Below are 27,181 nucleotides of genomic sequence, written 5' to 3'. Positions count from 1 at the left end.
GTTTTACTCTCCCCCACTTTCCTAGCCTCTTTCCCCCAAGCCTGTAGCATTGCATGGGGTTGTTGTGACGCAAGTGCAGACCCAGAACTTGGCCTTGTTGGACCTCATACAGTTGGCCTCAGCCCATTGATCCAGCCTGTCCAGATCCCTCTGTAGAGCCTTCCTTCCCTTAAGCAGATCAACACTCCCACCCAGTTTGGTGTCATCTGCAAACTTGCTGATGGTGCACTCAGTCCCCTCATTCAGGTCATTGATAAAGATGTTAAATAGAACTAGCCCCAACACTGAGCCCTTGGGAACACGACTTGTGACTGGCCTCCAACTGGTTTTAACTCCATTCGCCACAACTCTCTGGGATCATCCAGTTGGTGAGCACATCCCCCAGGTCCCTTAGTACCCTTGGGTGGATCCCATCCGGCCCCATAGACTTGTGTGTGTCTATGTGGTGTAGCAGGTCTCTAACCATTCCCCCTTGGATTACAGGGACTTCATTCTGCCTTCCATCCCTGTCTTCCAGCTCAGGAAGCTGGCTACCCTGAGAACAACTGGTCGTACTATTAAAGACTGTACATCCACAGCCTTTCCCTCATCCACTAAGTGAGTCACCCTGTCATAGGAGGAGATCAGGTTGGTCAAGCAGGACCTGTCTTTCATAAACCCATGCTGACTGGGCCTGATCACCTGGTTGTCCTGTACGTGCCATATGATGGCACTAAGGATGATATGCTCCATGAACTTCCCTGGCACCAAGGTCAGGCAGATCACCTGGTTGTCCTGTACGTGCCATATGATGACACTAAGGATGATATGCTCCATAACCTTCCCTGGCACCAAGGTCAGGCTGACAAGGCCTGTAGCTCCCTGGATCTTCCTTCTGGCCCTTCTTGTAGATGGGCATCACACTGGCAAGCCTCCCATCGTCTGGGATGTCCCTGGTTAGCCAGGACTGCTTATAAATGCTGCAAAGTGGCTTGGTGAGCACATCCGCCAGGTCCCTCAGTACCCTTGGGTGGATCCCATCCGGCCCCATAGACTTGTGTGTGTGTATGTGGTGTAGCAGGTCTCTAACCATTCCCCCTTGGATTACAGGGACTTCATTCTGCCTTCCATCCCTGTCTTCCAGCTCAGGAAGCTGGCTACCCTGAGAACAACTGGTCGTACTATTAAAGACTGTGGCAAAGAAGGCATTAAGTACCTCAGCCTTTTCCTCATCCTTTGTCACTGTGGTTCCCCCTGCATCCAGTAAAGGATGGAGATTCTCTTTGGCTCTCCTTTTGTTGCTAATGTATTTATAGAAACATATTTTTCTCTTTCACAGAATTGGCCAATCTAAGTTCTAGTTGGGTATGATACTTTATGTAGTCCAGTCTTGAGTAAATGCAAATATGGCAAATTACTTTGTGATCATCTCAAAGTTCCCATCCCAACCAAGTTTTTACCCCTCCCAAAAAAGCATGCATGTGAACTTGTTTAGGTGCAGTAAACTAAACTTGTTACCGGTGTAGCAGGTTGGTAGCAATACATATGCCAGATCAGCTGTACAGAACATGTGTGCTATGTCCTCCCTATCCTAGGGCCATTGGATTTACATAGTTGAGATCATTTGTGCATGTGCATCAAACATTTATCAGGCATTATCAGATGTCTCGCAGCCAAAAATTCTGGACCAATCCTCAAATTTCATTCAAGCATAATTTTTAGATGAAAAATAAAAATATGGTAGATAAGTATACGTGATAGCTAAGGTAGCTCTGCATTATGTATCTGCCTTCTTTAGGTAGAAGATGAGTTTTATAGGGAGCAAGAATAGGTTTTCCATCTGATTATAGCACACTGGCTTTTATTGTTTTTTAATGCTACAATAAAATAAATGTGTGCTATATGCAAGAAAGTCTAAGCTTGTATAGCTTGCATGTAAATAGCTAAATGAAGGGCCACAGCATGGCCTGCTTTGGAAGCCTTTTATGCTGACTTCTTATTCACCTTCAGAATGTTTTAAATTAACCTTTTAGGAATGATTTTTTAACAGGTTGCAAATTGAAACAAGTAAAATAGTTCAAAAGCCTGTGTTTACAGCAGATGCAGAGCAGTTTGATTCATCCCCATAATGCAACAAAACAAACTAAATCAACCCTGACTTCAAAGAAATTCAAAGGATTCTGTGCAGCAGTTTATTGATTTTAGTTTAACTTGATAAAGTCTTGGATTATTTAGCACCTTTCCTCTGATGTATAAATTACTTTGCTTGTTGTGCCATCTCTTAATTTGTCTTGGATTTGCCATATTCTTTTCTTTTCAAGAGATAAATTGTTCTGTAGTGACTAGAAATGTATGTTTCCTTCATCTTTGTGCTCTTATTTATGGTCAAATATCACTACAGTTGTTGAATGACCCATTGTATTTCTTCAAGAAAGTGAAGTTCTCAGCTAGTTTGCCTCTTGGTCTAAAATAGCAGTTTAATTTTGGCTTCTTGGCTCACAAAGAGTGTAATAATTTGGGAAAAGAATGCTGCTCACAGATGCTTAGGACGGCATTTGGAGATAGAAACAATGTGAACTGTTACCGTGCATACAAAATAAATAACCCTGGGCCTCACACAAAGACATTGAAATAAGCTACATCAACTCAATTACGCTTGCTCTCTTACTTTGAACTCTCTGGTGTAGCGCACTTCCCAAAGTAATGGGACAGAATTTATGTTTTCAGGCCTTATCAGTTTACATACCTATACTCAAATAACACGTGTGGATGGAAGATGCATTAAGTTAAAAGATTAAAATGAGAACACTTGTAAAGCTTGATGTTTGCAGAGGGGTTTTTTTCAGATTTAAAGTAACACAAGCACAAAACCATATCTAAAACTCAGAGGTGGCCATCACTTGAAGAAAGCCTTAGGGTCAAGCTACAAATGTCAAGTCAGCCAGAGTTCTAAGGTTTTTTTGTTTGTTTTTCAAAGATTAGAAAAAATAGTTAGAAGAAGCTTTTTTATCCGTTGGGGCAGGGGAATGTTCATGCATCTAACGCAAATGCAGCAGCCCCTTCTCTCGCTCCTGTTAGGAATCACAGAATAATCCCCAGGACAAGTAAGGCAATTGCATACATAAAGAAGCAACATTAGAAAAGTATTTTATGTATTTTTTTGCTGTCCTTGCATGTGATTTATTAGCTAGAACATGGAAGAAAGCCAGCACACATGGCCAGTTTGCACTCTACAAGACGCCAGTTCAGGAACTTTTTGCAATAATTAATCTACACCATAGAATTAAAAACTTAAGGCAGCTATAACCAACTGCAGCCTTCACTTTCTTGTTTCTATTCTCATGGCAGGAAGTTGCAGAACCACTTCTAGACCTGAAGGAAGGAATGGACCAACTGGAGCACAATAAAACTTTGGGATTTATCCTTTCTACTCTGCTAGCCATTGGGAACTTTCTGAATGGAACCAATGTAAGCCTGATGTCCCAGCATTTCCCCTGCAGCTTTTTCCTTCAAAAACCAAAATTCAAAACCATTATGACAGTTGCAACCCAGTATTTATTTTGTACCAGAAAAATAATTTAGAAAACAGAACCTATTTTTTATTGTGTGTCAGGGTGCTCTTTGCCTTTTTCAGCATAACCTGAAGGAAACGTGGAGCCGGGCACTCTTCTGATGTAACTCCCTTGAGTTTAGTGTTGATGTTCCCCATTCAAATTATGAGAACTGTGTCAAGAGTCATTTCACTGCAGATTGAATGATTTTAGGCCTACTCTTCAGCAAGTTAAAAATAAATGAAGGCAATATGTTTATTCTGTAGGATGATTCTTCTGCATTTTTCCCCTCTTCACCTACTTGTTAATCAGTTTTGTCTACTAACTTGCATGGAAAGGAGTAAAAATGTTTGGTTTTAATTTCTTCCCTTTTTCCCCCTCACAGGCCAAAGCTTTTGAGTTGAGCTACCTCGAGAAGGTTCCAGAAGTCAAGGACACGGTGCACAAGCAGTCCCTCCTGCATCACGTCTGCACTATGGTGGTGGAGAAGTTCCCAGACAGCACTGATCTTTATTCAGAGATCGGGGCCATCACTAGGTCAGCCAAGGTATGTCCAGTGGGTAAATAAATATATATGTTTTTAAAAACCGTCTTTAAAGTGAAATATTTAAGATTTCATTTTATTCTTTGATTCTGTTCCTCCCTGGTCACAGCACCTTGTGTGAATGTGGATTTGTTGTGTCATTCCCACTGAATTTCAAAGATGCCACTACTCTCTTTTCTGAGCTTCATCTCTGTCAGGTGGTTTCCTCATCAATGCACTAATATGCAGCCACGTTATAACAGCCATTTTCACATTATATACATTATTAATGTATATAACTATTAGAAACTGTTTTCAGGTTAAAACTTTATTTGACCACTATCCTCAAGTATATTTATTCTGTGGTTTGGGGGAATCTTTTTTAAGGCAGATGCCTGGTTGTATTTTAAGGTCAATGGAAGGAATGACCTTTTTGGGTAATAAAATTGTTTCCACAATGAAAGTGTCCTTGAATATTTTGTTTACCTCCTTTTCTGTCCTCCTCCTGACAATAAATTTGAATATTAGGAGTTAGTGAATATAAATAGAAATAAAGGAAACTTGTAGCAGCACCTCTTTTTAAAAAGTGGTAATCCCTTGGCTAATGCTTAGGTCTGGTCAGTGGTTCAATTATGCTATGCAGGTTATTTATTACTGCTGCTAGCAGGCATGATAGAAACCCTGTAACCTCACTCTTGGAGCTCTCAGAGTGTGGAATTTCATGGATGACCCTTAAAACCAGTACATTTCTTGATTAATGGAGTAAACATGACAGAATGTCATCAGGAGTTACCAAACATGAAAATTCTGGTTTGGAGTCATGTCTCATGTGAAAATGGAAATAATTACGGCAGATAATACTAAATCCGTCTAGTCCAGTTTCTTGATTCAGGGAGTGGCCAATATCAGCTGCTTGAGAGCACAAGAAGTGTCAAAGGAGGAAGAAGATCTCTCCTAAAAAATTTTATTTTGTGAGCCATAATACTCATTATATTCATCAAATGGAGGAATGATTTCTTTTCCAAAAGCCACCTTGTTTGGATATTGAGGGGGACCCTGTATAATACAGTTTTTAAAAAACTGCAAAAATGAAATCTTATTTTGGCTCCTAGCGCAGCTCTTGTGACAATGAATTCATAATCTAATTTTGTCTGCTGTTGAATTTGCCAATTTCAGGATTTACTGTCTGAATATATTGAACAGTCAAAACTTTTTATTCTCTTTCTATCTCATAGAATAACAGGTTGGAAAGGACCTCTGAAGGTCATCTGGTCCATCAGCCTTTTCAGTGCAAGACCAAATAAACCAGACTGCTCAGATCCTTGTCCAAGTCTCAAATAATCCTTCTTCACCTTTTTTTTGAGACCATTTCCACACTTTTTCTCCATCTTACCTTTTAGAATGGGTTAAAGGACAGCAAACAGCATTCCAGCCCCTCCTTATAAGTGTTCTGTGCCTACTACATTTGTCCGTTCTGCTTATGCTATCTTTTGTTAGATGTCCTGAGGTTTTCTTTGTGGTTTTTGACTGTTGTTATCTTTTTGACACCAGTTGTCTCTGGGCTGTTCACAAGGACATCCAGGCAGTCTCCTGGGCTGATCGGGTGATTCAGTACTCAGCCCGATGCGCAAAGGAGTTCGATACTGCCTGCAGCGTGCACTTCATTGCAATCTACAGTAATGACCATGATCTGCTGAAGCAGATTTACTGATTATCTCTCACAACTCCCTAATAATCTTAAATCAGGACTAATCTGAATAATTTCTTGCCACCTGTAGAATTTACCCTCTCAGTGTGCTTCCTTGTTCTCAGATAATTTTGAAATACAGAGTACAAACCATGAGACACCTGCTGTTAAACCTGTGATCAGATAAGAATCAATATGTATTCCTTCTTTTCTTCTGCCGTCTCAACATCACACTTCACAGGTCGTCTCCCATGAAGTTCTTGTAAAGATTTCGAAGGTCTAATTTTCTTTACTTGCTCTTATCTGTCCACTATTTTATAAACATATTCATAACTTGGTGATTATTTTGGTGGATTTAATTTCCTGTTATTCATCCTTTCAGCTAGGTTACCAGGTATAGTAATAAAGCCTGGAGCTCTACAGTCTCCTGAATCAACCTTACTGCTTTTGTAAAGATAGGCGAAACTTTTGCTCTCCTCTGATTGTTTAAGTTACTAAGTGTAGTGAAAGCATACTCACTTTAGCCAGTGGCTCAATTTTTTTTATTTTAATTGCTGTCAGAATTCTTGTCTTCTGCTTGTTTACTTCTTTGAAAGCTTTCATCCTCCTCCAACACATTTGTTTCTGCTAGCAAGTATTCGAAGCTTGCTATTAGTTCACATCTATTAAAACACAGAAAAATAAAAGCAGGTACCAGAATAGGTTTCTCCCCAACGTCCTCTGTGGTGAAGTTGGATGAAAAGAAGTCATCTTGCTTCCCTTCCCTGACTTTTGTCTTCCTCTCTTTCTTTCATCGCCAGTGATCCAGGACCTCCTACATATTTTCATTTTTTTGGATACCATAAAGGAATTTGTGGCTTTTGTTTTATATCCTTAGATATTTGCTCTTTGGATTCCATCTCTGTTCTCCTAATTTTCCTCTTGTACAGCCTATGTTTAGGCTCTGTTTTATTGCCTTCACTGAGGTTGGTTTCTCATGTTTGGAAGGTTTAAAAATTTTTTTAATGTTTTTTTTTCTTGGAGTGATTCTTCATCTCTTAACATTTAGGTGTATTGGTTTCTCGTTTCCTGCTTTTTCTCTTTGTTAAAAAGTTATTTCACTTTTTTTTTAGATTGGGACCAAATTAATCACTAAAATTAAAATCACCATAAAAGAGAAGAGTCCTTGTTTTCCAAAATCCACACCACCATGTATGGTGTACTCTCAAGTGAATCTTCTATTTCTATTTTTCAGTCTTAGAAAGTGGAAGAAAGCTTAACCTAATGCTGTCACTTATGAAAAATTTTTAGGTCTAAGAGCATACAAAACTGAGCAGAGGCTTTCAGTCTGTGGTTTGCTGATCTAGTGGCCCTGCCCAAAGTGGACGAAATTCTGAAAAGGCCAGACAAAATCACATTAAGAGAAATTATAGCCTTAACCTTCTGCGTGACGCCCAAGGTCTCCCTCCTTGGGATGTTCCTGCATGTGTTATACCACTGATGGATTACTGTAACAACCTCTATTCCCACTTGATCTTAGCTGCCACAAATCAAAGAGTTAGGATGTGGAAGCCATCCAAGCTGCCCTCTTCAAGGGAATGTTCACAGACAAGGCGAAATCTTGGTTTAGGAAAGCTGACAGGAAAGGAGAACTAATATTTCACTGTGGATTAGGCTGTATTTTGAGCTCCGTGTTGTCTACAAACATCTTTCAGAAACCACAAAGGCTAAACAATTTCCATCCTGTAGATAAACAGAGATGCCCCTTCCCCTGAGATGCACATCATATGAGAATTTCCTGAGCCTCAGTTCATGAAAAAAACCCATAAAGAAAACAGGCTGCCTCACCAGAAAGGGGTTAGAAAGACCAGAAACAAAGTGGTATAGTTATTGCAAAACTTGTGGCTTTTTGTTGAAGGACTGAAGTCATAAATGGCAAAAAAAGCAGACACAAGTGAAAAAATGACCAAAAAGTAGAATTATAGATAAAGAAAAGTATTTGCAGTTGTATAAAAATATATAAGATCATGCAGGGGCACTGGTTGTTTAGTATCCCATGATTAAAAGCACTTGCTTTTTTTTCTTCTTTTTTTTTTTTAACATGTTTTAAGTTGTTTTTTCACTGGAGTTGTACCAGAACTGATGTACCTAATACTGAAGCAGACCCCCACATTTCTGCAGTTAAACTCAGCATTGTTTCTAAAAGCTTCCTTACCAGTAGGGCAAGGAGGGGTTGCATCAGCTCCAGTATCTTCTCTGTTAGTAAATAGAAAATGTATTCCTATTAAAAACGTTCATCTTCTTTCTCATCCCCATAAATATTTTTCCCCATGCATCTGAAAGCTGGCCAGCTCCATAGACTAAACTAGTAATTGTCCCTTTCTCCCCCTAATTTTGATTTACTTACAAAATGCCAAACTTCTGGCTGGTTTTTAACCCCTGCAGCAAGACGCTTGGGTTAGTTGCGGGTACTAGGCAATGGAGAAGCAGGCAGCTTTTAAAAGTAAGCAATAGGAAATGTTAACAATGCAGAGGACGGGGCAAGGATTGCTGGCAGGAAAGAATTTGGAACGAGACGAAGGCAGGGGAGTGGGAAGCCTGCAGCTGCCCTCCGAGGGGCTCAGTGGGGAGGCGGCAGGAGAAAAGAGGTGGCTGAAACAGAAGTGCCATTCTCCATTCTGGTGTGCTGTAGCTTCTGCTTGATACACTGGAAAGCAGAGAGAGGAGAAAAGGGAAAAAAAAAAAAACCAGCAGGCAAGATCATGCTGCCTCCCACGCTGCTTCAGTGGGGTTTCTCTTGTCTCGCTTGACAGGAAGTATTTGTGTGATGCCAAAAGTCAAATTATTTTCCAGGGGAAGAAAGGGGTCAGGGGATGCAAGGTTTCTTATGGTTGTATCGTTCCTTGGGGTGCCAGCTGCAAGGGCTGCTGCAGCTGCCCCAGTCCCTGGCACGGGCTAGCGCGAGTCAGGGGGGGCACAGAGCAGGGTAAGGCAGAGACTGCGGGTTGCAGGGCAGAGGGGGAAGGAGCTTCGGCGGCAGATGAGACTTCAAGGTTTTGTCTGAAAGAGAGCAAATGAAGTTTAGCGTAGGTCCCTGACAGCATTGCGATGTTTCAATGATTTCCAGGTGAAAAGACTACAAGTAGCGTCACAGGTGCTGTGACACCAGCTGAAGCGACCTGCTTCATCACCACTTACTGGTATTGCTCCTCTTCATCCCAGATTGTGGGAACTCTCATACAGCATCTGCAAAAAGATCTTGTATTAGTGTGTTTATTGTAGATCGTTTGAGGAGCTAAGATGCAGTGGAGGTGTGTATATAATTGGATAGATTCATCTGGTCATACCTCAGTACACACCTCTGTCCTTTAATTTTTAATTAGTGGATTGATTCGGGTGTTTTCATTTCCAAAATTATTTTGGGAGGATGCCACCTCTTACCCTAGAATTAAAAATGTGTGGACAGAACCTCCTTTATATTTTGCTTGCTTTTGAGAGCTGGCATCTACTTCTCTTAAGACGTGTGACCGACAGTATGCAAGTTGGACTAACATTGGCCTTGGGATAATTCTTGTCACAATTTGGTGAAGCAAGCCAGCGTGGAAATACTGGAGGAGACAGAGTTTTGAACGTATGCCACAGAAGGTCACTGCACTCAGATGACAGTGTGCTTGCAAGGAGCAATTCTCAGAATTTCCTTTGGCGCTGAACCAGCTCAGGAAAAGAGGAAGATTTCGTGTTCCCTGCCAGAACGCATCCCTGTAATAATGTGAGAACGAACGCTCTGACCCTAAATTATAAACAGCTTAGACTGGGTTGCGGTCTGCTGTAGAAACGATCTTGAACTTTGAAGAAAGATTTTGTCTGTGATCATGTATATCTTTCTATGATGTGAGATAAAAGAGTTGTCATTTTATTGTGAATTTAAGGCAACATTTGTCATTGTGAAAGCATCAATCTTCTATTTAATGCACCTTGTGGGTAGGATAAAAATGCAGAGATCCAGGTCTTCCTTAGAAAATGTCTGGATTTGATATGTTCACGACTAAAAGAAACAAGCTGTAGCAATAAACAACAAATATAGTAGCAAGCAATAGAAAACTTAACCAAGGATACTGAGGCTACATAACAAGTTATGCACTGGCCTTCGGAACAAAACTTTGGATAATACACAGGGATTTTGAAAAGAAATGCTTTTTAAGCAGAAACCTCAGCTTCACCAGTTTCCCTTCATTTATTTGTTTTGGGGTTTTTTACTTCAAACCAGTTTTGACATTTTTGACCCTGTTCAAGGGCCAAGTGTAAGTATAGGAGGCAGGAAACGTGGGTGTAATCAGGTGCAGCATCTTTGGGTTTAGGACAGTTTTGTACTCTCAGTAGTGGTGGAGCTTAGGCCAGAGTCTGGAGGAGATTTAGCTGGAAGAGGAAACGTGTGTGTAATGCACATTCCAGCTGAGGGAACGCTGAAGAAGAATGACCTGTTATCTCACAGCAGCTACAGTTTGCTGTGCATGACAATGCATACCTGGAATTGTACCTGCTGCCCTAGGGAACATACAGCAGAAGCCCCTTTAGGTTTGAGCCAACTCATTTAATTCCCGATGTCACCTCAAAGCAGCTCTTCCTCTCCCCCAACAAATTTATTCCTGTGTTGCCATGAGACATTTGTGGCCACACAGAGAAATAACATCCCAACGCAAAGATCAGAAAGGCTCCCTGATACATGTCCTGCCTGAACGACGGGGGCAAGGCCTAGCATTTCATGAATTAGAGAGGTTTGAACTTACGTACGCAGCAGGTGATGTTGGAGGTATGGCACGCGGTCGAACTTGGAAAAAGCAAGCCTTTTAAAGGACCAGTGCTCATGGAACCTAGATGGGCAGGGAAGTAAATGCTGAGTCAGTTGGTGGTGGTGGTATTTTCTGAGTCAGGTGCAAACCAGCGAGAACAGAAGTCATTTGGGCAGTAGGTGTACCGTGCGATATTGAAGTCTCAGCCCAATGAAGTGAGAAACCCGGTGGAATTCTTTTTTCTGTTGTTATTGATGGCAGAGTCATCTGTTACTATGGTAGCAAGCAATAAATAATGATATCAATTGATTAAAATGTGTGCTGGCATTGCTGCCATGTGATTGGAAGGTTTTATTCTTGGTCTGAGTGTCATTTGTGCAAAATATGGTGGTGCATTAAATTGAAAAATAGATATTTCTTTTTTTTTTGAAGTTGCCCATTTAGTGACTTACGGCAATGGTTTCCTGAATGAGGCTGACACTGCAGACCCTGTGTCACGTAAACTAGTCTTTAAATCCTATTTGGATAGAGTGCCTCTGGCTGCTCCACTCTGATGTGACCATGTCTTCAAAGACACTTCTTAGAAGACTGCACAGTGGGCCTAGCAAGAGACTTCACAGATAAATAACAGATAGTTCTGAATATTTTTCAGCTAGTGTGTTGTGAATGGAAAGGAACCTGGCAGGAGAAAGGAGGAACATATCAAATATATCCCAGAAGCATTTAGAAAGTTGTTTTTTTCTAAATTGGTTTTACAAATGCAAATAAACAATACAGTGCCTGAAAGAAAAGTAATTTTTATTTTGCATAACAGCCTAAGACGACTCATTCCTTTGCCTGAAAGAGAGAGATTTATTTTTTAAACTGTAGCAGAAGGTAACAGTAAGCAGGATGAACAAGTTGCATGTCTTTTGCATATACGTGAATGAGTTGAGGAGGAAGAAGAAGAATGTATGTTACCACCTTCCTCCAAAACCTGGGGCTGGGCACAACAGCTATCCAGGGAGAAAGGGAGAAATGACCATTTTGGATTACCACTTCCTTTTATTCAGTGGGGCATAGTTATAAAATAATGCCACAGAGGCTCTTGTCTGAGCACCTCCCATGTTGAGGTCTCCTGGAGCCACAGTGTGATGTGAAACTCACCTGAATTCCTCCTTAGTCCCAGCATGGCCTTCCAGCTGCGGGCAAGAACTGGTGCATTTTTCCTTTCAAGAAAGAACGAACAAAAAAAAGAAAGGAATCACATCTTTCTACCATTATGCAGCACTAATCCTTTTAGGAAAGTGTTGGAAATAAACACATAAATGAAAAGGTGCGATCCTTCTTCCCTTGGGAATGCTGTGTGGACTGGCAGGGATGTTGTAGGGTATTATATATGCCTTTTCAGGTTTCCTTTATGCATATTAGATTGAATAATTGTCAATATTGCTCCACAAGTTCTTGTTCTTCTTAACAGAGGGACGCGTAGTTGGGGGATCGTTTATCCGAGTGCACAATGATTAGATCTAGGTTTGGACCACTGTGCTCACCTTTCGTGGTTGCTTACCTCAGTTAAAGTGTTGCTTTGCAGATAGATTTGTATTTTTCTTACATTTTCCAGTGGTGCAAGTACCTGCTGGTTTATGATACAAACCTGCATAAATTGAGAGGCTTGTTGGCCGTATAGTCACTGTGTCACAGCTTAGAATGTGATAAAAGCTCCTTCACATCCATGATGCATTTGGCTTCACAGTGAAGAGAGAGGAGGATCTGAGGACGTCAAATTCCTCAGGATCCTGGTTTTCAGTGGAATCTGGTGCTCATAATTAAGGGAATTAGTAGCTGTCTGTCTTGGTTCATATTCCAACATATTATAAGCCTTAGAAAATATAAGAGTTTGTAGAATAAGAGCATATTACTTCAGTGGGATTTTGGTATATTTTATCAGTTAGTAATAGATACTGCTATTTCCTATACCCATGGAAAGTCACTCTGTGAGGGTTGATAGACATGCTTAAGATACACTAATTGTTGGCATGCAACCTGGATGTTCTATTCCACTAGCCTAGAAAAAACCATCACCTGGATCCTGTGTGCAAGTGTCTGCAACTGCAGGAGAGTCCAGTTAGAAGATCAGTGGTCAGTGGATCTTTAGCTTTTCTGTGCTACGAGGTTTATGGCTAATTTCTTATCTGAACATGAGCACTGAAGAAAAAAAGGAGATAGCAGAGGAAACATGAGGGCAAGGTGTGTAAATTAAGGAGAGAGGAGACGGAGTGAGGGTGACCGTGCGTGTCCCATTATGCTGTTTCCCATTGGAGAGCATCGCATTAGTGCTGTTGCTCTTAGGAGATAAAGGGGAGGGGAAAGCTTGTTTCCTGTGGTTTGAAATGTCATGCAGGTAGTACTCTCAAGCTGCAAGCTATCAAATATTGTGATACATTTAGTAGAAGAGTCCAAATATTTCTGACTTCAGAATTTTCCCTTTGAGCTGACCCAGCCTGAACATTTAAATCTCACTTCTGCAAGATCTAATAGGAAAAATCTTGTCAGCAGGCTGATAGATGCTAATCTTTTTGTTTGTATCGGAAGATTTTCTTTGTCTTCTGGTGCTCTTTTGGGAGACAGTTTCTACACCTTGGAGAGAGGAAAGGGATGTTGTATGGTGTATCGCATGTGAAGAAGCTTCACTTAACTCCTTGCATGTGAGACTTAGAGCAGGCTGAAATGCAATGGATTCTGTGCCTGCCTGCAGAATTTGCACTGGTGAAATAGCACTTCATGAAATATCAGATGGTTGCCGCTGAAGAATTTTTACTTTTAATATTTCACACATGGATGTTTTTCTGTAAGTGTATTCCTTTCTGTTCCCCAAACAAGTGACCAAACTCTGGAGAGCTGGCAGCCAGAAGATTTTATATTTCGTGAAGGTTTGTCACATTCTTATGGGCACAGGACAGTTTGCATGTGGGGAATTTACTGACACTGTATCCTCTACTGGATTTCCTGCTTTACTCCTTCCAGGAGTTTACAGCTTCTGCTCAAGCAGAGCCACCTGTGCTCCATGGAGATTTATTCCAGGGGAGCTCGGGTGATATTCTTCTTGCTGCGATCTTCTTAGGATTTCCCCAGAGTTCTGAATTTTTGATTGTGCTCAGAGGTTCCTGTGCATCCCTTAGCCAGACCTGCCATCCCCAGTCCCTGCCGGCACTGCCCGCCCTTGTGAATGCGCTGGCCGTTGGCAGATTTCATGTGGCAGGGAATTCGCCACATCTTTTCCCTGCGGATGTGCAGTTCTCCAGAGATGTCTCTTGAACCCCTTCAGGCTTGAACCTCAGAGCTTTTTGGTAGATTAAAACTCATTCTGTTTTCAGTGAAAGCTGTCGTAAAATGTCATAAAATTAGATTTCTCTGCTGCAGGGGCTGAGAGACTTGCCCAACTAGGTTGGATAATTCTTACCAGTAAGACTTAGAAATACCTTCTCGCAGGTTTTTTTAATAGGAATGGTAGTATTTTCCCCCATGTGTGTTTTAGATAAACCTTCTATGGAGAGCAGCAATGTGTTTATCATCAACAGTGAAAATACTGACCTGGAAAGGACTTTTTTTTTCTTTTTTTTTAAAAAAAGCATATGCCTTGATATGAATATAAGGAAAACAAAAACCCCACAGCTGCTTTGCCTGCAGGGCTTTTCTGAATAACAGAATGGATCAAAGGATGTTTTTATTTCCTTGTGAAGAGGAAAAATTCATCACTTTATAAATCACAGCAAAAACAAATAAAATCAATATCAGGAGCTTTTTAATAATACTGCATTTCTTATGGCTGTCCTCAGTATAGGTCTCAGCACTAGGTGCTGCACGCAGCTAAAAAGAGTGAACTAAAACCTGTCTCTGACACTGGTTTTCATTTAGCAGTAAGGAATTAACTGGAGTACCAACATCCCAAACACTGACGTGTTTAGAATCTGAGAGCTAAATCTGTATTTTATAGCTCTAGTTCATCTGAACTGTGAAGTGGTATCATAAAATAAATTTTTCCTTTCTTCAGAATTCAAGAACATGTTGGGTAGTTTTACTTTTTTCATCTGTTGTGTGCTGTGGCTGGGTCGTTAATGCACTTTGTCCAGTTGTTAGCAACGCATTCTGAATGTCTTCTATAGACCATTGCGATTTGAACACTTTTTTTGGTTGACGAATAAAGGAGAAGTGCTCTCTCACCTTCTGTGGAATATGTTGGCTTCTGTCCTGATGAATGTTACTATAGGATGCAGTCATTTATTTTAACTGTGTTGAGAGACTTTCAAAACCATTATATGATCTTGTTACCAGCCAGCAAATTCATACTGTGTATCAACGGAGGAAAGTTAGTGCTGAGATCACCAAATAACACTTGCTTTCAATAGAGCTTTAAAAAATTCTGGCCCGGGAATTCTGTGATTAGAAGTAGATCGTCTATTAACAAGTCAGTGCATGGCTAGGGAATAGATCCAAGTGCTTCCTAAATTGGCGAAGTGTTGGCTGGGTACAACAGTGAGCAGTAAACAGGGTATAAAAAGCTATGAGTAGTAGAGAAAAGGATTAAGAAAAAGAGAAAGTTTTGTATTACCTCAGAAATAACTGAGTCATGGAGTTGATTGGTGCAGGCATGAAGTTATGAGCAAGGGAAAAAACCTATCACGATATTTTATTGTCCCTTCTTTAGGTGTTAGGCCTCCAAGACTAAAACCAAATATATATGTGTACAGGTATTTCTTTTTTTTCCATTTTCCTTACTAACATTTCATGTCTAGACAAAGTGCAACAGAGAAACATATTTCTTTAATAGTTTAGTAGTAATTAATAATGTGAATTAATGTTGTGCTGCCATAACATTGACCCTTTCTTATACATACATTGCATTGTTCAGATATCCAAGGATACTCCTGCAGTAGCTTTCACTTATAGTGTTACTTTTTCTTCTCTTTCCTTTTCCTTTTTTTTTTTTTTTTCAGGTTGACTTTGAACAACTCCAGGAAAACTTGTGTCAGATGGAAAGACGGTGCAAAGCATCATGGGATCACCTTAAGGCTATAGCAAAGCATGAAATGAAGCCAACTCTAAAGCAAAAAATGTCCGAGTTCCTTAAAGACTGTGCAGAAAGAATCATAATCCTGAAGATTGTTCATAGAAGAATAATTAACAGGTACAGAATTAGATTGGTGACAGCAATAACTTGATAATAAATGACTTGCTAAAAATAGAAATTATGACATCATAAATATGTTTTTTGTAAGTGTTTAATCTACATTCCAGCAAGGAATGTTACCAGGATGTATGTGGTGCATGCTTTGTTATAAGGCCATTTAAGAAAGACCTCCACTCCAGAAATTTTCTATATTTCTGATGAAAAGAAGCAAAGATCCAGGCAAACATTTATTCCCAAGGTGCAATAACTGCGTCTTTTAACTCCTAGTCCCCAAAACCTAGCAGCTTTATGGTTAAGTCATTATATTTTCAGTCCTTCCCTAAATACTTCAGAGGGGGGTTGGCTTGCTGTCTGATAAACAACAGGCAGTAGCAGAAAAATGCGGTTCTAATGACAAATTTGTCATATGCAGAAGTTGAAAAGAGTCTTGTACAAAGAGCTCTTCTACAGGCAACACCACTCCTATTTGCAAGATCTACAACTATCTGTTTTATGCGTACATGGCAGAAGTTAGAATTAAGATTCCTCTCATTAGGACTTGCTGTTGGGTTTAGTTTCATCCAATGGAGTTAACAGTAATTGCAGTGCTTTGAAATGTACATATTTATGGTAATTCTTCAATACACCTGAGCTTTTTTTTTTTTCAGATTCACAAATGTAGCTTAACTCATCTGAGTAATTTATCTGTGTTCCTGCTTATTAATGAAATTTTGAGAGATTTTTCAACTTCTGAATAATTTCCAAATTGCTGTGGTCAAAACTAGAATCTAGATTCCAAATGATCCCAAATTTGTGCATATACACTTGAGAATTTGATTCAGCTCTTCTTTTGTTTTCATAATGACTTGGTTTTCATGCCATAAGTAAGCAGAAATCCCAATTGCAGTGGAAGGGAAATGAATTCACCAGTTTCCCGTGCTTATCATACGCATTGTGCAAATAAGAATAATATTAACTTGTTCTATTATGTCCTGAAACTACTACTGTAGTTCTCAAAAAATGCATCTGTGTACTTGCATCTTTCTAGGATTGGGAAGACTTTTTATCGTCGGGGATGTAGATGCAGTTAAAAGGAATTCCCATATACTTTTAAACATTCAGTGTGCTATTGTAAATCATGCAATATAGAAGCAACAGTAAAAGCTGCAAATAATGCAAAAGCTCTGAAAGCCACAGAAGCAGTAAAACTGTGAATTGAGAGTATCCCAAACTGAAGTACTTGGTAGATAATATAATTTTATGGTCAGTTTTGTGAACCAGAAATTCTTTCCTTCTTGTGTTTTGCCTGTAAATCTGCATTCTTCTTGTCTAGACTTTCTCCAACGTCCTAATAGCCTCTTTGAAGTTGCTTAATACAAATAAATAGAATTGAAATTTAATAAATATTTTTTCTATAACTGAAATGGAATTGGTCATTCACATGCCAAATTAGTCATATAAAGTAGATGGAGTTCCATAAACAACTTATCTCCTGCATCAGCCTGGGAAAGTGGACGGGGATGAAGTTATCATAGACTAGACTTTCATGGTTTTAATTATAAAATGTGCCAGTGTTATGCAAAGCATCCATGAAAATTTGAAACGCAAAAGAAATGATGGGAGCTAATGAAGTAATAAATGGATTCAGTGAAATGGTGGTGGTAGGGCGGGTGTGTGTCCCCAGAAACCATCAATAAAGTGTTTTTCCCTTTGCATTTATGAACTCCTTGTTTTCCAGGTTTCACTCATTTTTGTTATTTATGGGCCATCCTCCCTATGCAATACGTGAAGTCAACATCAATAAGTTCTGCAAAATTATTAGCGAATTTGCTCTGGAATACCGCACCACCAGGGAACGAGTTTTGCAGCAGAAACAGAAACGAGCTAACCACAGGGAAAGAAACAAGACCAGAGGGAAAATGATAACAGATGTAAGTGGCAAAGTATATCTCCCACAGCATGAATTTTTAAAACTTTCTTTCATTGAATGTTGTATATGAAGTGTTGCTACTCTTTATTTTTATTCTTAAGAGTTTCTTCTGCAGTAGGTAATGAACTGTCTTCTCTTAGAAGACAAAACTTGCAAGTCCTTGACTGTGTATATTTTTGCTTTGTGCCAATTTATAGAATGAGAACAAACTGAAATTAAGCATCCAAAAAGAGCATCTCTGTGTGTTGCGCAGACAGTGCCCAAAATATCTAGAAGACACCAGGAGCTGTGTGTACCTGATCAGCGAAGAATATGAAAAAGAAAAAAAAAATTTGAAATTAGGCTCCTGATTGATGACATGATTTAAATGATGAACCATTGTAGCCATTTAAGTGGTTACAAGCAAATTTACATGGATTTTTTTCCTCCGTCTTTGAATATTCTAACATAGTATTTCACCTTAGTATTTTATCTATTTTTATGTATGTATATACATGCATGCACATGCACAGCAATTTTCTTCTTAATTCTAAAGCACAGAACAGCCAAATTCATGGAAACAGACTAATCTGGGGTTCTGAAAGAACAGACAAATTTATGTTCACAGTAGATGTTACCCTGCAAACTTTTTGACTGTATGATTGCATACTGATAGAATAAATTAAAATTAGTTTTCTCAGCATAGTAAGCTTTAAAATCCCCTTGATTTTTTTTAATCTTTTCTTTTAAGTTGATGTAGTTTGACTCAATCCAAATAAAGTTTTAAGAAGTGCCAGTACTTAATAAAAGTTTCCAGCTGTCTCAAAATCCAAATCTGGAGTCTCGATTAGATGCGAGTGGTTCGTTGCATATGAAGTTACCCTTGCCTTTGGCATGAAAAGCCCTAAGCTGATTACAGTTTTATGGCTCAGGCAACATGGGTCAAAATATGTGTATATATTGAGACTGATATAAATTGAGATTGTATTTAAGTCATTGACTCACGATCATTTGTAGATCTTTCCTGGCAATATCCTCTTTAAATCTGGAAATCTGCCCCACCTAGAGAAAATGTTAAACCTGTACTATTATCTCAAAATATTTTCCTTTAGTTCTAGCCTTGGGTTAAGGAAGAGGCTCTGATTTTATGCAGAGGGTATAATATAGTCATACCAATTTTCAAAATTGTCACTGGGGAACTGAGATTGCTTTCTTCAATTGCTTCTCGGTTTTCCTGCTGTATCCTAGAGGAGCTAAAAGATAGCATTAACCAAAGAGATCAGTAAATTACAATGTGCGCTTCCTCAGGTAGCTTCAATACTTTCTACCAGTTTAAAAATACTGGTGTGAAGGAGTTACTCTCCTCCTACTGTATGATGTAGTGTTCCTGCATTACCTGTCCAGCAGAACTGGCTGTGGCAGGACAGAAAGCTTCTCTACATCCTGTTCCTGCAGGAAACGTGAGGGGAAAAGGAAAGAAATCTGATCACTGGCAGGCGGGGTTCAGGAAGCGGAGAGAAGGGACCCTTTCAAACCAGAATAAGGCTCAGGGTTGACAGGTAGTCAGTGAGGAGCAGAGCCAGGGATGATGGCCATTTTCTGAAAATGTAAGAAAGGAGGCAGCTAGGCCTTTCCCAGAAAAACATCATTGGAAGAAGATGTCTTGTTCGGCTCAAGATAGCATTGAGATTTGACGAGAATTAAATACCATCTGACAGCTAGTGTTCCACCTAAAAATATCTTGCAGGTCCCCAGAAAGGGAGCATTTTTTGCATATCGCTAATTAACAATTATATAATGGTCCTATTAGCTTAAAAACAAAAAGCCTGCTGGAGTAAAAAAACCACATTCTTTAAAATTCCCCTTATAGAGATATTCTTTAAAGGAGTTGTTCATGTGGCCATATGGTTATTTCAGGGCTTACTAAATCTCTTTAACTGTAACCCAGTAATATGGCCTCATTTACTGCTCATTTGACTGCAGTACATGGTGAAACAGAATTAAAGTTGCATAAGACTGGTTGTCACAGCTTTCTTTAACAACTTCAAAGTCAGATCTACCTCAAAACAAGTTTCCAAGTCAGCAGGATGGAAGATATTTATGTGTGAAGAATGATGAAAAAGGGGACTTTTCTTGTAGTCTTGTGCTGGCTGTGGTTTGTATCTAGTCTTGATTTTCTTAGTGGTTTATATTCAAAGGCATTGAGAAGGGAAGATATATCAGTAAGGCTTTGACACTGTGTTCAACTAGTTACAAAGCACAGAAGTATAGATCTTGACATTGGAAAGAAACTCTTTGTAGAAAGTAATTCTGATAAGAAGTAGTCATGTGGAATTTTAATTTCTGCTTTTGGTGACCTAGCAGGATTGTGCAGTTATTTGATACTTACCTCCCTGTCCTTTCTAAAGTTGCCTCAGGATCTCATTTTTATCACCTCACAGTACACGACTTTTAGGCAGAAGAAGGGGGTTTTTAGCAACAGCGGGAAAGGAATAAGCCAGAACCTTCCCAGTTCTTAACGAGAAGGCACGTATCTCTTAAACCTTGGTCCCCCCTGCAGACTTGGAAGGCAGAGGGGTGCTGGCTCTTTGTGTGGAGAGAGTCTGCTGGCTCTTTGCGTGGAGAACTCGCATCAGCTTCAGCAACCGCTCACATGGTGTAGGGCTGAGAAACACGATGGGGAATATTTCCAGTCTTTCTTTCAGCCTTTTACCACAGAGATCTTCACGTTTATGTGTTCTTTAATAGCTCAAGTGGACAGCGCACTGTCAGTTTAAATCTTGGTGAATGTTGTCTGCAAGAGAGAGAAGGATTCGGGAGGGTGGAGGGATGGACAGGAGGGTAAGGAGAAAAAAAAGAACAGTGAGTTGCCACAGTTTCACAGGGAAAATTGCCTAGTCTCTGTAACCTTATATCTGGCTTTAGCCAGTGATAGCACTCGTTTCAGGCACACTAAAAATAACAAGCAAGCAAAATAGGGAAGATACGCAATTATAGATAGAAGTCTGGTCTTTTTAATGATTTTTAATAATAGTAGGTAATATAAGCATCTGTCTCCCAGATTTATGAAGCTCTACTTTTTATGATACTTCAAGAGTTTCAGTTCCAAAATTGCTATGTAATAGAAATAATATTTTGAAATGGCAAATCCACCACATCGAAATGCTAGCCTAAAGGAAAAATGGAAGGGAGGGAGGAAGAAAGGGAGGGACAGAGGGAAGGAGGGAGATCTCAGATTGTCCCGCAGCACCCAATATTGGATGACAGAAGAAATAAGCAGCTTTTTTTTTCTTCTTAAATTTAACATTGTGTGCCTGCAAGAGGTATTCACTATAGCCGTAGTCTTTCGGTGCTTTTTGGTAATATTACACGTTAAAAATTTCCTAATTTATTAATATTTCTCAGTGTATTTATAATGATGAAATTAAGAAGGAAGTAAAAGGCAGAATGTGCGCACCTGGGTTAAGAGCAGTTTCCCTTGTGAAACAAAAGGTCGATTTTTAGTTTGCTACTTTGACTCCAGTTGTCAGTATTTGCTGGGGGCAAATGGCTCTCCAGACATGGAAGCATGATGGGGATGGTGACCTGCTCCTCCTGTGCGCTTGGAGTGACTTCGGGTGTAGAAGGACAGTGGTTCTAGGTGTGAGCCCTCTCCACCCAGAGCAGGAGGAAGGGAAACGGTGATGCCCCGGGTACCAGAGGTGAGCAAAGTCAAACAGAGTGAAGTACATTGCCCTTAAAGTAAGTCCACAGCAAATCACCTTTAGCTAGATCAAATGGGTAGGAAGGCCAGCAGCTGGGACTTCCCCTGTAAAAATCTAGCTTGATATAAAGTTAATAATATAGTACACTTCTGTTTGGAGCACACTTTTTGTAATGTGTGTACTCTGCTATTTCACCTTTCCCTGAGTGCCTTTTGCATATTGTTTAGCTTAATTTGCTCTCCTCCTGCCCTTTATTTATTAGATAGGAGTACGTATGGGTTAGAATACCAGTATGTTCTTGTTTGCCATTCTTCTCCTTTCTGTTTCCTATTCATGCCAAAAAGTGAACAGTGGCCTTCTTCAGAAGAATTGCTTTACGGTGTGACTCCCTGCCCCCTCGGGGATGGGGGGAAAAAAAAAAAAAAAGGGTCTTTTTAATGTAAAGGGAACATACCTGCCGAGGTCCCTCTGCAAAACATCTGTGTGTGTTTCTGTCAGTGCCACTGTGTCCAAAGAAAAATAAGCATCTCGCTCTTTGAATAAAACATACCCTTAAAAAGTAATGTTAATGTGCTGCTCAGTACTCTCACAGCTAATCTTCTTATGGAGATTGTGCTGAAACTAAGCTGAGGGCCAAAGTAAATCAAGCTTTCGTTTTTAATGATGAATGTTTCTGGAACAGAATGTATCAATCCCAGACAGAAATCATAGCTGAGATGGAGATAAGGTCAAAAATATGTATTAGTAACACTAGGGAGGGGAATAGAATTGGTGGAATGCTTCTTTTAAAAAACAAAACAAAACCCACAAATAAAAAAATGCATCAAATTTCTGGGCTATGTTTGCACTTTATAAGCAATCAAACTGAAAATTATGGAAACAAGGAGCCCACATATTTGAGAAACTGTTTTACTTTGGGAACCTTTCATACAGGGCATCTTACAACCCAATGAAGAATTCCCCAGGCATTTGGGAACACAGCTCTAAATAGTTTGCTAATTCCCTGTAAATCCTCAAATTTAAGAACACTCCATATGACACAATGTTTTGATATGCCCATTGCATTTAATGTAGTGTGATTGTCAAGATAGTTTTATACGCCTGCTGTCACACAGGGTGCAAGTCCTGAATGACAAAGGGTAATTGCGTCTCTAATTTCCAGGATCTGATATTGGGCAGCTACTGAAGAACTTTAAGCATTTATTCAAGGACTACTCAGCATTTGACTTGAGTGCTTTGTTAAATTGGAAGTTGAAAAACCCAAGCTTAAAAAAGGAATTAAAACAAGCGCTTAAGTGTAGAGAAAAGGAATTGCCAAGAAGCTGACCTCTGCACTGGGAGAAAGAGAAGCCAGGACCTCCCTGTACTGAACAGAGCTGGAAAAAGGAGAGGGAGACCTTCCTAGTGCTCTCAATTTCCACAGGGCAAAAAGTGGGCAAGCAACTGAGTGGGAGAGAAATAGGATGGATTAGGGGTAGTTTCAGTTCATAATTTCTCTTAAGAAAAATCAGGCAATTTTTATATACCCTACTGACAGTGATAGTCTGTTCTACGTACAATTAACTAAAAAAAAAAAAGAAAAAGCAAGCTGACTGATTGTCTAAGGAATTAATTCCTTATGTGCTTTGTATTCTTATGTCCTCCTATAATCGCATAAACAGTGCCACAGTTACCTCTTACTCTGTCGTGGTTTGACCATACTGTTTTTCCTAAATCTTGCTGTTTGTCCTTCTCCACCCTGTCCTTTGTTTCCGGTGGCAGACCGATGAAGAGGATGCTGAGGTATGGTTCTGTGAAAGAGCATGTCATTCTTATGTCCCCCGTGTGCTGTGACATCTAATTTCTAACTCAGATAGCTCAACTCCATCTGCTCAACTGGAACTATGAACCATGACATTTTTCTCATAGCTTTTTGGCTCAATCATAAGAATGCATTTTTACAGTCAGCTTTAACCATATGCATACCTGCACTCTTGAATATGGATATCCTGATCTGAGGCCTTAATAATTTTAAGTTTCCTCATTTCTTTCCCTTAACGTCGGTTTACTAAACTGCAAAGTATCCCCACTACCCAAAACATCAGTGATCTGAATGTTATGGGGATCATCAGTTACCTTGGGCTACGGATTATCATGATCAGTTCATACTCATTATTAAGCTGTGTGAGTCCAGGTAGTATTATTTTACAAAGTGTTCAAAAGCATCAGGGTATAGGGATGCAAAACAAATTGTAATGGTTCTCTGTATGAATTGAGAATAAGATACTTCAGCCACCATAGAGGTGAGCCACGGAATAGTTCATGTATTTATCATAAAGTACTCCTGAAGGTGATGTTGAAAATGAATACAGGAATGAATAAATAACTTAAAAGCTATAATGTGCTAGCTATATTCATAACAAAACAATTTATTGGTTTGAGGAGCATCTATTGTGCAATGCATTTTTTGTTCAGCATTAGAGCTTTCTTCAATTTGCTGAATGTAAACGATGTGGCTTAATGCTCACTGTCTCATAACAGCAGTCATTTGCTCGAGAGGCTGGGGTTTGGACATTCATCTACAGCAACATCTGAAAATTAAGGAAGTGAAATAAAACTTCTGGCTATAGAGCTTCTCCCCCAGTGATGAGCTGTGCTGTATAGCTTGGGGTGCAGAAAGAAAATTATACAAATCAGCCCTTTTATGCCAGCATTTAACTAACTTGTGTGAGTACTAACTAACAGCTATGTGAAGACTTTATCCTTTGGTTTTTTCCTGAGATAGTATTGATCAGCTTTACAACCCATTGTATGTAAGAGAGTATTCTTAATGCAAAAAATGGCATGCACTTTCATAGAAGTTTCTCTCTAATGTTTTTGTCTTTTAATTTCACGTGCACTTGCACACTTCCCACATCAAAATGTTGCAAGCTAATGTTTTAACAAGAAAATAAACTTCTCACCATCAAAAATAAATCTCACACTGGTATATTTAGCTCAGTGCCTTGTAGGGATTATTCTTTTGCTACTCGGTTAACTTGCTATCCTACCCTGAAAAGTCATTATATTAAAATAGAATCATCCTGTCATTGATTTCCAGATTAAATATTTTCACTTTGCAGTCTCAACAGCCCCGGGGACTCGATCAAAGCTCTGAAAGTAGGGCCCAGTCTTTTCTCCCAATTTACTGTTCTCTGACAGAAAGGCTCTGTGCGTTTGCATCCCTTTAACTGACTGGCTCAATACCATCAAGTGAATAATTAATGTTGTTTATTACGCAAAGGAAGAAGAGAGTGCAGCACACCTTCCATCTGTGCTGAATTGGTAGGAGTCAGAAGGATTAAAAGGAAAAAAAAACTTATTTCAGTTTCTGATGCTGGACTGAGATGACCAAAAATACCAAGGGGTGTCATTATCTGTTGATGCCTGTTTGCTGTCGACAGAGCCTGTCTTTTCTGCAGCCAGGGCTGTATTTTAAACGCGTTTCAGCCTTTCTGTAGAGAAGAGGAGTGAATCAAATACCAACATGACAGCCCTTTGTCGACAGAGGCTGGGAAGGGAGAGAAGCCCAAGTGATCCAAGCTCTTCTCCTTAGAAAGTATCTGTTTCTGCTGTTTTCATCCATTTCTAGAGGGCTGTTTGCAGTAAGCGGTGGAGCTGCTGCATCCACGCGCTGTGCGAGCCCAGCTAATGCAGCCGCTGTTGTTAACGTAGTCGTGGTGACAGGGAAATCGTGGGGGGGCCAGGGAAGCAGAGGGCAGATTCCTAAATCTCTTGTAAGGTTTTGTTTATTCTTCTAACTGCTGACTGCATTTTTTGTGTTTTGGCCATGAAATAATTTGGCTGGGTGTTTTGGGACCGGGGATTTTTTCAGCGTTACTGGTAATGTATTTTAAGGTTACTCGTAGGTATTTGTGGTTTAGACCAGTTTGAGAGTTTTCTGTGCAGCAGTGCAGAGAGGCAAGAGGGAAAGGTCTCTCTTCCTAGACTACTCTCCCAGTTTTGCCCTGTTACTGAAAGGTGATGGTACAGAAAAAACGCAATTTCTTATCTGAGTGGGGTCTCATGCTGTCTACCTCAGTGTCAAACCTGACCCCAGATCAGGCCCGACCTGGGGCTAAGGTTTCAAAGCAAGCTTTGTACCTCATACTCTCAAGTAGAAGGTCAAAATTATAAGGCTTGAGCTAACGCATCTGGTTTTCCTCTGATTTTGTCTGCTGCTCCCTGCTGCCCCCCTATTTTCAGTTTATTGCTGCTCAGGGTGCATGCTCTGGGAGAGGAGCAACTGTTGCCTGGCTCTTTCGGGAATATCTGCACTCCAAACCAGCCTGAGAAGACACTTCTCTCCTTGCAATTCACGGTCGAGGCTCTGGCCCATTCTCCATGCTGTTTCCTATTAAAATAACAAATCTGTTTTCCTCCCGCAGTCTGGCAAGTTTTCTAGCAGCTCACCCCCCTGCCAGAGCCAGCCCCAGGGGCTGCAGTACGCCGAGGATGCTGCAGAGCACGAGAACATGAAGGCCGTGCTGAAGACCTCCTCCATCGGCGGGGAAAGCACCACAGCGCTTGGGGTCCGCACTCGAAGCCGGGCCAGCCGAGGTAAGTGCCAGCAGTTTCCTTTTGGCCACGTTCCTTGTGGCACAGTAGCCACACGGTGGCCCAAATTCGGGTCATGGCCTCCTTGTGTGGCGCTCATGGCAGAAGGGGTTGAAGGAGAAGACCCCAGTGGTGTTTCCACACTGGAGGTTGTGATTTGGGGCATGGGGAGGAAGGAGAATTTGCCTGAAGTTTTAACACATGGATCTCAGCCAAAGTAGTGCCTGGGGGCGTTAGGAGTACAAGCCTGCAGAAATTCACACCTCTCCCCCCATCCCTGTGGACATGGCTACCCACTAATACCCCAGTTTTTATTCCTGTTCTCATCATGAAGGCAAAATGGGGCATCCACGATGCGGTTTTCTTTTTATTTTCAACAGAAGCAAGTAGAAAGTAGCAATTCAAATTGAAGCGAAAGGGCCTTGCAGCATTTTAGGAATGACTGGGGAGAGGAAAAAGAGTAGGAGAAAGATGGTGAATCTTCTCACCCACCTCCCTGCTAAACTGCAAAGCTAGTGGATTAAGTGGAGCCTGGGAGCATAAAAAGCTGCTGTGAACAGTCCCGCATCTCCTCGCTGTCCTGACATAGACCTCTTTCTCTGAGGTCCACAGCGCTCTGCTGTTCCCAAATGTCAGCATGGGTGATTGCTGAAAGCTGACAGGGAGGAAATGAAAATCTGACCCAATCTGCCGATTCCAACACCTGATACTCTGACAGAAGAGCTCACTGGTACAACCGTTTTTGGCAATGAGATAGCCTTGTTTTTTGTCCAAGACATGATTCAATGGTACACCTCTTCATTTAAGCAGCCACTAAACCACTTCCCTTATGTTAAATCATTTTACAGACACTGGGTTCACCAGTTTATTTTCTTTCATCTTCCCCTCACCCCCTTCCCATACACATGATACCTGGAAGATGATTTTGGAGTAAAGGTGACACATCAAAATTCAAATCTTCCGTTTTCTGTTCTGGTATTTCTTTTCCCCCACATCCGGATATCTTACACTTTCTTGATTCTTTTTTGATACCACTGATAGCACATCCAGAGCATCCACCACGAAGTCTGTGTGTGTGTAGTTTATCAAGGCTTGCAACCCCAATCCTGTCTAATTTAGTGGTTTCACAGCCCCAATTTAAGAAGCATATCTACTAGCTAAATTACAAAGATGACATAATTCAAGCTGCACTGCATCGAGCCGGATAGCTGAAGTAATCCACTGAATGTTTGTGAGCAGCGTGCCCTGATAATAAGGGTCAGCTTGTGCTCCCCTGCAGAGCAGCAGCGGCAGAGGACGGGTGAGCCAGACAGAAGCTTGTCAGGAGCTCTATCG

At 40.4% G+C, this 27,181-nt stretch overlaps 1 protein-coding gene across 1 annotated transcript in view; it reads left to right on the top strand.

Moving 5' to 3' along the window:
- FHOD3 (formin homology 2 domain containing 3) overlaps window positions 1-27,181 on the top strand; it is a 165,987-nt gene that overhangs the window by 123,643 nt on the left and 15,163 nt on the right. Inside the window, exons 16-21 of the mRNA XM_035895475.1 lie at window positions 3,328-3,447; window positions 3,916-4,077; window positions 15,486-15,676; window positions 17,397-17,589; window positions 23,027-23,053; window positions 25,678-25,849. Coding sequence (XP_035751368.1) covers window positions 3,328-3,447; window positions 3,916-4,077; window positions 15,486-15,676; window positions 17,397-17,589; window positions 23,027-23,053; window positions 25,678-25,849 — 865 coding nt within the window. The remainder of the gene's footprint in view (window positions 1-3,327; window positions 3,448-3,915; window positions 4,078-15,485; window positions 15,677-17,396; window positions 17,590-23,026; window positions 23,054-25,677; window positions 25,850-27,181) is intronic.

The sequence above is a fragment of the Egretta garzetta genome, unplaced genomic scaffold, assembly GCF_000687185.1.
Source record: "Egretta garzetta isolate BGI_Z169 unplaced genomic scaffold, ASM68718v1 scaffold405, whole genome shotgun sequence".
In the NCBI taxonomy this organism is placed as follows: domain Eukaryota; kingdom Metazoa; phylum Chordata; class Aves; order Pelecaniformes; family Ardeidae; genus Egretta; species Egretta garzetta.
This window is presented reverse-complemented; position numbering and strand designations above follow the sequence as displayed.